General features: G+C 44.5%; 1 protein-coding gene across 2 annotated transcripts in view; it reads left to right on the top strand.

The window, feature by feature from the left end:
• Positions 1–4833: 4833 nt before the first annotated feature.
• Positions 4834–14112, top strand: part of plcl1 (phospholipase C like 1) — a 51184-nt gene continuing 41905 nt past the window's right edge. Inside the window, exons 1-2 of one of the 2 annotated variants that reach the window (XM_079464546.1) lie at positions 4924–4965; positions 5486–5694. In XM_079464546.1, coding sequence (XP_079320672.1) covers positions 5524–5694 — 171 coding nt within the window. In that variant the 5' untranslated portion in view covers positions 4924–4965; positions 5486–5523. Of the gene's footprint in view, positions 5695–14112 lie in introns of both variants that reach the window. The other variant, XM_079464545.1, reaches the window with a different exon arrangement.

The following is a 14112-nucleotide window of genomic DNA, read 5'->3' as shown; positions in this document are numbered from 1 at the left end:
GGGAGTCTAAAAATATACATGTAATTGTATTAGTTCCCCACAGAACGTATAGCAGAAATATAAGTTCCCACCTTTAAAATGTATCCTCTTTATATCTTTTAAAGATAATCGTTTTGAAATAATCTACTAAGCATTCTTTTACTTGTTTCACGTTTCTGAACTGTTATGTTCTACACCCCCTAAAGAAGCAACAAAGCCAGTGAACAGATGTAGATGTATTTTTTAGACACGCAATGTCTTTAATTATTGTGGATATTTAATAGTCACTATTTGCAGTCCTGATGAGTTTTGTGGGATTGTCAATGTCCATCTTTGTTTAGGGCCTGCTTTGTACTTCTTTCTAAATTGGTGTGAAAATCAAATCTTCCATTGAATACTTCAAAAACAAAAAATCATTTCACAATACATACATTATGGGGAGCCAATACAATCGGTTACAAACTATAAATGCCTTGGTATGGTATTGGATAATAAGCTTAAATGGGATGTGTGGACATAGCATTTAAGTAAAAAGATTCAACAAATAATGTATTTCTTAAAGAAATTACTCTCGTTCAATGTCCACAATGCAATGTAACACATTTTTTGTGGTGCTTTAATTGAGAGTCTCATAACATTTGGTTTAATTTGCTGGTATATCAATGCTGCAGAGGCATAAAAAATACTAAGGAAAGAGGTGATTTTGGCAGATAAATTGTTTGGGATTTATTTGCTGAGTATAGCAAATATAAACAAAGATAGAGCGTTGAATAAAGCTAACAATATTGTGAAAGATTGCCATCCGGTCGACACTACTGTGTCCCACGGTGTATGAAAAACAGGTCCAAATCTTCGTTTATACCTCAAGCAATTACATTTTTGTATTCTATTTCCTCTTCTTTATCAATCTTTTTTATCAATAAGTTTATTGAATTATGTATTGATTTTTGTATGCCAATTGTGACTTATTGTGTCTGTTTGAGCTTGCTGGAACCTTACTTTCCCTAAGGGGATAAATAAACGAAACTAACTCATGTTACATTGAGGGAGCATCTGGACCTTGTGTGTTGTAAAAACTCACAGGTTTAATCACAAACATATATTACGCTCTACTACAAAATATGTGCAACTATGAGCAAATCTTCAATCAAATAAAAAACTATAAGAGCATTTTGTTAATAAAACAGAACAATAGACAATAAAGGAAGGAAGGAAGCCTCTAAAGGGGGGAGTATAGGAAAGCTAAAAGACAACTCAAATCCTTCAACTTTTGCATTATGTTAGTCTATTTTTAAACTGTTGTGTGTGAATCAGATTTTACCCAGGCAAAAAAACAAAAGATGAAACTACCAAAGTAGCTTGCAACTGTACCACCTGTTAACCGTATATCTGAAAACAATGCCCACCTGGCTTACACAGCCATGCTGAACAACAGTCTCATAGCATGCATGCGGAAAATCATTTCAGTGGCTTTGTGGGTTGCTTTATTTTGATATTCGATCAAAATGTTTCAAAAAAGATCCAAACTGTGTCAAAAACAACCTAATCTTGCCAGTCCATCACACTTTTTTTGCTCATTTCTCTTAAAAAACATGTCCGGGTCCTAGACCGGAAACCACTGTCATTCTCTGGGGCCACACCCAGAGGATACTGGGAAGGAAACAAGGAGGAAGAAAGCAAATATGTCCTGTGTCTCTCTGAGAATTACTCACTGACACATAATCCTGATTCTACCCGCCATTATCACAACCTATTCCTGAACTCTTTTGAGATTATACCAGATGATAAAAAAGTGTACCTTTATTTGAATAAAATCATTGCATAGGCTCCTCCTCTTTTCCCTTTCTGTGCCACATCGTATAACCTTTTCCTAAATCTGACCTTTTATCAAAACACCATTTAATTTGTACATTCTTGTGAATTTTAAAACCCTGAACTACATGGACTATTTCAATTCTCGACAAATTGCATTTGCAATTTTGGAATCTTGTAAAGGTACACGATTGCTTAAATCTGACTGTTTATCTATGTACTGTATCTTCCTCATTTTATTTAAAAAACAAAGACACATTTACTTTTTACCTAATGGACAGTCAATAAGAATTAAATCTTGGCTCATAAAACCCTCGTCCTGTATATGTTTTGTGACATAGCCCCATCTAGCGTTAAACAGTTGAATAATCCCTGAATTGTGATCTGCAGTACTTTAAAAGCAAATTTACTAGATCAGTGGTTCTCAAACTTTTCAGATCAAGTACTACCTTAAATAAAATGAGTTGTTCCAAGTACCACCAATAGAAAATCATATGAATAAACACTAAATAGTAGAGCTGTAAATCTCGCCTTCAAGCCGATGTGGCTGCCGTTCACAGTTTTAGAACCACTGTAAATTGTTTAATAAAAGAGCCTAAATACAATGTCATGGGCAGTATGTATATAATAAGCAGTGATAGTAATGTCAGTTAAAATTAAATTGACTTCAAATAACATATGTAATATTCATTTGATGCTATATGAAAAATCACACACTAGACATTAAAAATTTGTGTCAGGTATTGCAGATAGAACCCAGATGCAAACAGCTCAACAACAATAACAACTTACAAAGACAGGGAAAAATAGAACAGCCCACAAACAAAAACAGAGCAAACAAGAGCCATGTGCTTCACAGAACACAAGAACTGGGGCTAGAAGAGTGTCAGGATCCAAACCCCATGCTCAACAGAACATAAAGCTGTCATGATCCTTTCAGAGCATACTAGAAAAAAAACATCTTCACGAATGACAGGACAGTGACAGTTCAGCCAGCCAAATAAATAACCATTCTGTTGTTCGATTTTGGTTGGAATGTATTTCAAATGTATCTAAAAAGAATTTAACTAAGAAGTACTGTTCTTTCAGTAAAACAAATGCTTTCAGCACCATATGCACTACAGAAAATCTGACAGTTAGTGATCAAATAAATCTGACGGTTCCTATTCCAATTATTGTTGATTCCAAAAAACATACTTTTTATCCAAATGAGGAGAGTTACATATAACATCATTTCAAACTAACAAAATAAATATCAGGTGTTTCCTGTAATTACTTGAAGACTTCTATGCAGCTCAAACAGGGAGCAAAATAATAAGAGCTGAGGAGTGAAGGACACAGAGATAAGGACAACCCTGACACACATGTAGCCTCTCACATCCACACGGGCTGCTGGGAAATAACATTACATGTTTTTGTCATACCCGTTTAAATACTTACAGACTTACATAGTTTTCATTTAACAGAAAACAATAAGTATTAATAAAACATTTAAACCGTACTGTGCAGCCAAGACATAGTTTATTTAGGCTTACAGATTAAAACACAGATATAATTGATATCATTATGATAACTAATTGATTATTTACGCAAATATGAAGAAAACATGTTTAAAATACAGACAGGTGTGAAATGTCTGATATTTACAAAGAATATACCTTATCTGAGCTAAAGCTCTGTAAATATATGTAGTAATCCATGTACACCACAAGAGGGTACTGTTGCTAGTTCTAAAGATACAACCTAAAATGCATGTATTTGTACATTACATGTAGCGAAATGCATACACAGTCAAAGACTGTAAGTCTAAACAATCAATATAATTTAATTAAAACGAAATTTAACGTGTGCAAGATAGTTTTGACATAAAAAATACTGCAATTTTCAAACCTCTGTGTCTATAAAGCTAATAACCCAAACACACACATACAACATCTTACACCAAGTGTCTACTTTTGGCTGAGCAGGCTAACCAAAAAGTTCCCTGTATTCCAATAACGTCATTCTCACAATAAGAGCTTAGTTTAACCATGACAACATGACCTTGAGGGGAAAATCTGCAAAGAGGTGTTAGAGTTATAAGTGCAGCGTTAATGACCCTCAGGTTCTGTCTATATTTCACAGAGGGACTCTAACTAGAGCAACTGCATGAGTGGCCTCATGAAAAGCTTTTCACAATCTTCTATTACTCTGCATTTCTACGAGACTTTAACAAAATGTTTTTGCATGCCACAAACTTCAGGCATGTAGACGACAGGGCAATCCAGATCGCACATGAGATGTCAGTTTTGCTTGCTGTCTCACAAAAATAACCAACATCTTACAATGGGATGCAATAGCTGCAATAAAGATCTTCAAAAGACATTTCATCTGAAGAAACTTTATTTGTCAGGACAGTCATAGCTTCACAATTCCGTAAAGAACCCAGACATTTTCTGTAAACTGGAAAAACAGAAATATACCGCAAAATATGTGTTTCTGTTAAATTAGAGGATATAAATATATATTTTAAATAGTTTTCCCCATTTTCTGTAATTCTATCCATTTGATCGTATTTCAAAAATACACAAAATTCCATAAAAACATCTCACAGAAGAATGCTGTAAAATTACAGTTTTTGCACGGTTTAACTGTGGAAACTATAGTTTTTGGTTTTATTTCCCATTGTCAGATTTACTAACCAAAATAACAATCTTAGTTCAAGCTAATCTTTTGAGATTTTCATTGAATTGAATGTTGTTTAAAGCTATTAAACATTTCATTGATGTGTTCAAAATAGTAGGCCGAGTGTAGCCTGTGCAGTTTTTGGGCACCTCAAAAAAACACAAATCCCACAAATGTTGTCATTATTATATTCGTATCCCCATTTTGTCTGTCCTACACAACACGGAAAAGCGATACCCCGAGATTTTTTCCCTCCAAACATCTGGTGAACTCAAATGAGTAACATTCCTGAGTCTCCATTCGCCTGGCTCCTCCTCTTTGAAACTCGAGTGATTAGAATGTATTCACCATGAGAGCATCCGATTGGTCAGGAATCACGTCCATCAAGAGCTCAAGTACACGGGGGAGGGCTTATCGGCTCTAAGAGGTGGTGCCAGTGTCTGTGGCGTTTCTCTTGCTTTTCTTGACAAACCAAGCCGAGTTTCCAAACCAACACACTTGTGAGATGAGGTGAGCAACATCTACAACCAATATTCCGACCTATCTTTTCCATCATGCTGATACAGATCAATATATTAATGCTTGGGAACTGAATACGCACATTTCGGTTGTTATAGTAGTATTTGGTGACCCACAGTCCCTGTGCTCTCTCGCATCTCAGTAAACAAATGTGCGTTTTTGCACATGTCAAAGCGGCTTTGATGCACACCGGATCAATGCAGAAGTATAAGAGCCGGCGGAGCTTGTTAACTTGTTGCGCGGTGATGCAAGTGTCCTCTTGCGCAAGAGAATGATTCATGAGCTCGTTACTCGTTCTTTTGATATCTGTACATTCAAGGGGTTTGATCGGCGGCTTTAGAATGGACGACAAAGACTCCTCTAACGGAACGATATTTATTCTCTACGTGACAAACGGAACGCGCTTTTAGGTTCAGTTGGACCACCGGAGCTATCCAAGAACGCGTGAGAAGAGTTAGAGGTGGCTGTTCTTGGGTTATACATGCATCCAATTCGTACACTTTTATTACAGTAAATTTAGCTTGACCTCGAAATCAACTAACCCCGGAGATGTCGGACTCTTATGAAGACGGGGTGAGCGGCGATGGAGCCCCGGACTTCATCCCACCGAGAGCACTTCGATCAGGCAGGCGGAGTGGAGTCATGCCGCTGTTGGAGCGCGATGAGTCGGCTATCCTGGAGTCGGTGAAAGCAGCACCGAGGCGGAGCAGCATCATTAAGGTAACGGCAGCAAATGTTGGGTTTTCGCACTTGGAATACATCTGTATTCAAGTTGTCAAGTTAATAATCTTACTCGACACTGTCTGTAGAACATAAAACTAAAATTAGGCCATGCATTTAGATTGTGGCTTACTTGTTCATTTATTACAGTTTCATCTTCCTTCCCTTAAGTGTTAAACTATTAACCATTAGACTATATAGCATCATGACTATTAAGATAACAGGATTCTAACCTTCCTTGATACTTATTAAATGAATTATACAATTGCTCAGAAATGTACATTTCATATCATATGCATGTATGAGTTATGTATGACTAAACTTCCAAAGGTGCAAAACCAGATGGACCGATTGGAAATGTAGGCTGGTATGGAGGCTAACAGCTGGAGCCCAAAAGCAAGACATGCACAATGGCATAGTTTGGGGGTTTGACAAAATGATCAAACAATCACACCTTCACAGTGTCTTAAGTTTATCTGTTCTAACTGGTAATGGTTTTACATGGTAGGTTTCTATCATAACCCGGAGATAATGCCTTCAACTTTTATCTGATGACTAGTAATCATTATCTTCAATAATATTGCCAAATTATGTAATTGGCAAAATGATTGAAGTTAATGATTACTAGTCATCAGGTATCAGGTAACCTAATCGTAGTCAATTGATCTCCTTTATAGCACAAACACGGTGAAAAGAAAAGAGCCAGGGGCCATTTTCCAGAAAGTAATTATTTAAATTGTAAGGCCACCGACCTAAGGGTTCATTTGAAACAATTCTGTTGACATGGATTCCGTTTACATGGGTCCATGAGTTAATAATTCTAACAGATCAGGCATTTTAAATAGGTTGGACAGTGGGATAAGCTGGGCTGCGCTGTGGGGAATTATATACACCCCAAAAACAAAAATGTTTGTTCAATGATTGACTTGCAATGACATTATCCTTTGTGTTTTGGTATCGCAATTACATTTACATTTAGTTATTTAGCAGACGCTTTTATCCAAAGCGACGTACAAAGAGTTCGGGGAGCAATAAGCGATGCAATTAAATGCAAATGCAATTAAACTAGCATTTTATTCATACAATGACCAGGAAGATAAAATAATGTTTATTGTTTCCCCTATATTTCAAATTTAAAATATTTTGGCTGGTCTTGAGAAAGATTATAACTGTATAGGTGGGTCCTAAAGTGTATATTTGGTAACCCTGCTATAGATAATCATTGATCCAGTGTTATGGAGTAAGACAGCAAAAACTGTAACTCTTTGAAGTGAAGGTCAGCCAATTATGTTTAGTTTTTTATTGCTTGGGTTTTGGCAAGGACAGGTTACCAGTCAGGTCAGTGGGGTCAATGTTCCAGAGCCTCTCTGACTATCTCTATCTGAGAGGCCCATAGGGACGTGGCATCTGGGAGCTGGCTGCTGTACGTGTATTGATGTATATAAACTTCAACAATATAAAACAAAATGCCAACTTTCCATGGCTTCTTTAACCGGCAGTGAACATCATATTGTAGCTCTGATGGCATGCAGTAGTCATGGTACGAACCGTATGAGATCTTTCTGGGATGTGCAAACTGTATGAGATCGTTCTAAAATGGTTTCCTGAAGCTGGTATTGTTTCATAAAAGCGGGCTTAGCTCAGTGAGCAGGAAGTGGCACTGGGTAATTGACAGATGGCAAAGATGATGGTGATGTCAGTGACAGGCACCGTCAATGGAGCGGTGAGCAGCATTCATGTGACCCAGTCTGAGTTCTTGGTTCTGTTTGTTTCAGATCCAGAATGTGAGTAATGTTCCCTTCGCTTAGCCAATGCATCATTGTTGTTTTTTGTTGGAGAACTGAACCCTCCCACTGAACTCACCCCATATATACAGCCGGTAAAACGTGTTGCTTGTCTTTTATCGGTAGATCATCTAGTATGCATCAGTGCATGCACGAGAGTACAAAAGTGTAAAGTGCCAATAGAGTTGAATATGCAGCATCCTTGAATCGACAATGACCTAAACTCTCCCTGGCAGATGTACTGTACTGTACTGTACTGTACTGTCCTCCTGACCTTGACATAGAGAGGCTTTCTGAATAAACGTCACCGCAGTGCACTGCATGTAAAATGAAGTGTTGTAAGAATGATATTTCATACTCTGCACAGAAGTGATTGTAAAAATCTATTGATTTGTTCCTACCGTCCTTGGTAAGGTGGTGACCACGGTGCAAGATGCTGTATTTCTCTTGGCCTGATAAAATAGGTCTCAGATTATTAGTTTGGTGATCCGTAGACAATCCAACAGCCATCTTTCTGTGATTATCATGGGAAACTATAAGAATCTCCTGTAGATTTGTCAGTGAATCTGTTGGTTGTGAATATCTGAGAATAACAAATTGGGGAAGCCCATGTACACAGTCCCGGAGATCATCTTGCCGCAGTTCACTTGTTTTTTCGGCCGCATGAGCACTTCCAATTTAATCAGTGCTGTGTGACCTCCGCTCGGTGTTCTATGTCCAATACAGTGTTCCACAAAATCTCTCCCTCTCATTTCCCCTTATTTGCTGTAATTCATGATAGTCTCTCATTTCCTGTTCTTTCTGCTCTGACATTTTTTGTCCCTCTTTTTACTCCCTTTCTCCCATTTATCTTTTGCATTCTCTGTCCCCTCCTGGCACTCTTTTGCTAAAAGACACAATAGTTCTGCTCCTAGTCAGCTGAATAGGGAAACAGCATTGTACGTTAGTGTAGGTGCACTTCCATGTGTCGCAAAAAAGGGCATCTTAGTTGATGTGATAAGTGTAGTGTGCATTGTATTTATAAATACAAACACGTATAGATATTTAGGAAACATATACATATATTTATTTACACATTTAAATATACCTATAATTGTATTTAATATTATGTATATATGTATATGTATATTTTTGGATTTAGTCTTTTTCTTAAGTATATGCATGTATGTGTATGTTTTTATAAATACTAAATGAATATGCACAGTAAACCTTTTTTATTTGGATGTGAATGATCATGATTAATAGTTTGAAACCCTGCTTTTTTAAATCAAAATCTACAGCTATAAAATAAAAATATATAAAAATAACAAAGAACACATTATGCGTGTTACGTCTTTTAATGTTGAAAAATACATTGGCAAACTTTATTGGAATTAATTTAAACATGAGTCTACCACCCAGAGTGTTGTTTGTGTGGTAGGGAGTTCTAGAAATTGAATAGTTCACTTGGGTTTGTCTCACTAATTTGTTTACGTTTCATGTCGAAAAATAACAAACCTCAATCAACGCATGTAATTTCTGTCAAAGCAGAATTGAAGCATCAGATTTTTATCGTAAGATTAAACACTGCAATGGGGAAAACCCTTAGGCCACCCTTCTTTGATCCATTAAACAGTAATGTTTGCTGAATTAGTCTTTTGCCATACTTCAAACTGTCTCTCTAAAAGTAAACGCTATTCTGCAGCGCTGTGCTCTGTTCTGGACAGCGATTGTTTAGAAAGTGTCTGGCTTCTGGTCAAGAACAAAGATAATGGAGATGCTATAACACCGAGTGTGTGACTGGCTTTGTTGTTGCGTGAGTATCTGTGTGTGTTTGTCGGTGTTCTGAAGGCAGACTGAGGTCTCTGTCCTCTAGTGTCAACCAGCTACTGGTGCCGCAGTCCGCTGAGTGATGTTATCCTGAGATACACGCACTGGGGTCTTGCTTGTGATGATGGGTCATGTTGTGTGTGTATGTTTATTTTTCACGTTTTGAATAAGTTAATTGGTATCTAATTTGATATGATATGCTACTTCATGTATAGAACTAACGTCTCGGTTACGTCTGTAACCTCGGTTCCCTGATGGAGGGAACGAGACGTTGTGAGAGACTGACTGGGTTTGATCTTGAGAACCTACCTTCTCCGAGATAATTAATTAATAAAACGCCAATGGGCTTGGCGAATGGCACGCGCACGCCAGTCTCCGCCCCGTGCATACGGGTATAAAGGAAGATGGCGGCGGTCATTCACTCACCCTTTGTACTGAGGAACCTGAGAGGGCACTCCCGTTCACTGCAGTGATTCGGTGCAGCGTTGTGGCATGAAGTCACAACGTCTCGTTCCCTCCATCAGGGAACCGAGGTTACAGACGTAACCGAGACGTTCCCCTTCAGTCGGTCTCTCGACGTTGTGAGAGACTGACTGGGGATCAATCTTAAACGCCACAGCGCTTGCACCGATATCACGACCTCTAGCGGAGCGACCCTGACTGGGCTAGCGAGTCCCAGAGTGCTACCGCGAGACGTAATCTTCCAGTCATATAGTATTGGTCATACCGAGAAGCCTCTACTGACGGCCTCACGGACAGTGGCGTACGCCTCTAGTAGCGAGGAGCTGTCCGGAGCCGAACACTGGGGAAACACTGCTCTCCTCTTAGAAGAGTGTGCTACGGAGGCCACATCCTACCCGGAGGGGAGGTACATGTGGAGACATGACATGGTCTCCCCGGCGGGGAGAACAACATGCGGAACGGTGTTAGCCCGAATAGGGGGACAATCCAGGTGGGATTACCACCGGCGGGGAGGTCACAGATTCACCAATCGGGAAATCCTGAGTGAGGAATTCAACACACGGGACGACCCAAAGGGGAGTCACTACGTATGGGGCACTAGTCCTAATACAGGGGTCTGCCTGAGCAGGGATGACTCTACCTGTAACGGACCTGGTTCTAACAGACGGCTCCGCCCAGTCTGTTACCAAGTGCAATGCTTAGTGATGGATGGAATGCCTATACTTCGCCCGAGAGGGGAAAGTAGGTAGGCTACAATAGCGCACTAGTCTCACCTGGTGAGGGGAGAAGGCGCTTTCGCAGGCGTACGCCCAAACCAGGAGCCCACCCTAAACGTTGGAGGCGTTTAAGGGATGTGCTGCAACTGGTTCCACGTGGAGATTGTAAAATCTCGTGAAGGTACTGGGCGTAGCCCAACCCGCAGTTCTACAATGTCTGCCAGAGAGGCGCCCTGTGCCAGTGCCCACGAGTGGAGTGGGCTCTCACTGCCAGCGGGCACGGCGATCCTGGGATTGGTACCCAGTGCGCCACTTCTGTTTGGAGACAGCCCCCCCCGGGTGCCGTCTCCCAGAACAGACAAAGAGCTGCTCAGAGCTTCTGAGGCTCTGTGTGCGGTCCAGACCGAGGCGCAGCGCGCGTACTGGACACAACACATAGAAAGGTTGGGTCTTCCTCTCCGGAGGGGAGCGCCTGCAGGTTCACCACCTGGTCCCGGAAGGGAGTAGTGGGAAGCTTGGGCTCGTTGTCGGGATAGGATCTCAGGACCACGTGAGAATTACCGATCCCGAGTTCCAGGCACCTTTGGGACACAGAGAATGCCTGTAGGTCCCCCACCCTCTTGATGGAGGTGAGCGCCACAAAGAGTGCATCTTTCATCCGACTGAGGAAGATAGGCAATACTTAGGGGCTCACCAGGGCCGTACCAAGGCCCTGTAGGACCCCATTAGGGTCCCAAGAGGGTACGGAGCGCGGCCAGGGTGGACACACCCTTCTCGCGCTCCTGAGGAACCTGGTGACCAGGTTGTGCTGACGGGGATACTTACCTGCGGGTCAGCACTGATCCGATCAGGCAACTCCGCGGGTTCTCCTCCCGGGGAGAACACCAGGACAATTGGCGCCACTTATAAGCGTATGACCGCCTAGAGGCGGGGCTCTAGCCTGTAAGACAGTCTCCCGGACCGCTAACGGGCAAGCCCTCGTCCCGTCCAGGGGCCAGGCATGGAGGTTCCAGAGGCCTGCGTTGGGGTGCCACAACGTGCCCTTCCCCTGCAACGGAAGGTCCTTCGTCAGGGGAATGGGCCAGGGGGGCTGTCGTCAGATCTACCAGATCCGAGAGCCAGGTCTGGTTGGGCCAGTATGGCACCACTCACCAGAACCTGATGCCCCTTTCTCTGACCTTGCACAGGACCTGTGCAAGGAGGCTCACTGGGGGGGAAGGCGTACTTCCGCTTGTCCCGCGGCCAGCTGTGTGCTAGGGCATCCGTGCCGAGGGGACCCTCGGTCTGGGAATACCATAGCGGGTAATGGGTGGAGTCCGGGGAGGCAACAGGTCCACCTGTGCCTGCCGAACCGCTTCCCACATGAGCCGGCTGCACGGGGATGGAGTCGCCACTCTCCGTGGGGAGTACACTGTCGAGAGAGCGCATCGGCTGTCTGGTACAGGTTGCCCAGAAGAAACGTGGCCCGCAGGGATTCACCTGCTGACTCCCAAGGAGGAGGCGTCGGGCGAGTTGTGATAACTGCGGTGAGCGTATGCCGCCTTGCGATTGATGTACGCTACGGCAGTCGTGCTGTCCAACCGGACTAGCACGTGTTTGTCCTGCACGAGGGGCTGGAGCCTCCTCAGTGCCAGAAGGACTGCCAACAACTCTAGGCAGTTGATATGCCCACGCAGTCGGGGACCTGTCCACCGACCCGATACTGCGTGCCCACTTGCACACCGCACCCCACCCTTGCAGGGAGGCGTCTGTCGTTCCCACGACACGCCTCGAAACCTGTCCGAGCGGGACCCCCGCTCGGAGAAAAGGTCAAGTCTGACCAGGGTAAGAGAGTGCGAAGGCACTGAGGCGTTACCGTAATCCGCCTGGTGCCGGCGTGCCACGCCATCCAGGGAACCCGACTCTGTAGCCAGTGCTGAAGCGGCCGCATGTGCATCAACCCGAGAGGGATTACCCCCGTCGAGGACGGCATGTGCCCCAGGAGCCTCTGAAAATTCTTCAGCGGCGTCGAGGGATTCTGACTGATCAACCTCAGACAACGCAGCACTGACTGTGCACGCTCGTTGGTGAGACGTGCTGACATACGGACAGAGTCTAGTTCCATACCGAGGTAAGAGGTGCTCTGCGCGGGGGAGAGCTTGCTCTTCTCCTGGTTGACCCGGAGGCCTAGACGGTCTAGGTGCCGAAGCACAAGGTCCCTGTGCGTGCACAACACATCTCGCGAGTGTGCCAAGACAAGCCAGTCGTCAAGATAGTTTAGCACTCGCACGCCTTGCTCCCTGCCAGGAGCTAAGGCAGCCTCCACTAGCTTGGAAAAAACCCGTGGAGACAGGGCCAGCCCGAATGGCAGGACCCTGTACTGATTCGCCCTTCCCTCGAACGCGAACCGTAGGAACGGCCGGTGTCGGGGGAGAATAGAGACGTGAAAGTACGCGTCCTTCAGGTCGATTGCCACGAACCAATCCTGGTGACGTACCGAGCCCAGGATGCGCCTCTGCGTCAGCACTCTGAACGGCAGCTTGTGCAGGTGCTTGTTCAGGTGCCGCAGATCCAAAAATGGGCCGCAGCCCCCCGCCCTTTTTTTGGGCACGATGAAGTACTGGCTGTAAAACTCGGACGACATCTCGGTTATAGGGACGGGTTCGACCGCACCCTTCGCCAGAAGGGCGGCGACCTCCTGCCGAAGTACGGAAGCATTCTCTCCTCGCCCCGAGGTGTACAGAATGCCACGAAACTTGGGGGGGGCGCCTGGCGAATTGGATCGAGTAACCGAGACGGACCGTCCTCTCTATCCAGTGTGACGGGCTGGTGCGCTACCAAGCGCCCAAGAACCGTGACAACGGGACCAGAGGGACAATCTGCCTCACCGTGCCGGGGGAGGCTGGTTCGGTGGCTGACAGTACGGTCACCTCGCACAGGGGGGACCCCCAGGGAGGTTGACGGCTCTGTATGTTTACCTGCTTCAGGCGGCCCAACGCAATGTCCGGAGGAGATTGCGGTCGGCGGCCCGATCCATCCCATACACCGTCTGGACGAGAGTGTTGTGGAGGAAAACCCAGGGGAGATTTGTCTCTTTGAGTGTATGTGGGCTCCGGACCCTGAAAAGGGCCCAGACTCGATGGAACGCGGCAGGCAGCGTCCTTTTCCGATCCGGCATTGGAAAGGCCGGGATTCGGGCCCAGTAAAATCTCCCCCTGGTTCGTCCCGTCAGGGCCGCTTTAAAGAGCCTCTTGGCGGGCTGCTGACGGGGAACAGATGCCCTCTTCTGCGGGGGTCCACCTCTGGTGGGTCGTCCTCTGGGAGGTTCCTTAACCGGAGGGCCGCCGCGGGAGGGCAGGGCTGCTGGGAACCAGACTGTGCCCGAGACCATGCCGACCTGTTGGCGGGCACGTTGCCGCGTGGCAGGATCTGTTCGATCGCCTCAGTCTGCCAGACCGCGGAGAACTGCCGTCCTCCACGGTATCACCAAGCAGCCCTGCTTGCGAGATGGGCGCATCCAGAACCGACGTTCTGGGCGCCGCTCACCTGCGCAAGACTAAGCCACAGATGCCTCTCTTGGACCACCATTGTGGACATCGACCGACCCAGTGCACGTGCCGTGGCCTTCGTCGCTCGTAGCGCGAGGTCTGTGGCAGTACGTAGCTCTC

The sequence above is a fragment of the Barbatula barbatula genome, assembly GCF_947034865.1.
Source record: "Barbatula barbatula genome assembly, chromosome: 9".
NCBI lineage: Eukaryota > Metazoa > Chordata > Actinopteri > Cypriniformes > Nemacheilidae > Barbatula > Barbatula barbatula.
The sequence above is the reverse complement of the archived record's forward strand: the minus strand, read 5'-3'. Positions and strand labels throughout refer to the sequence as shown.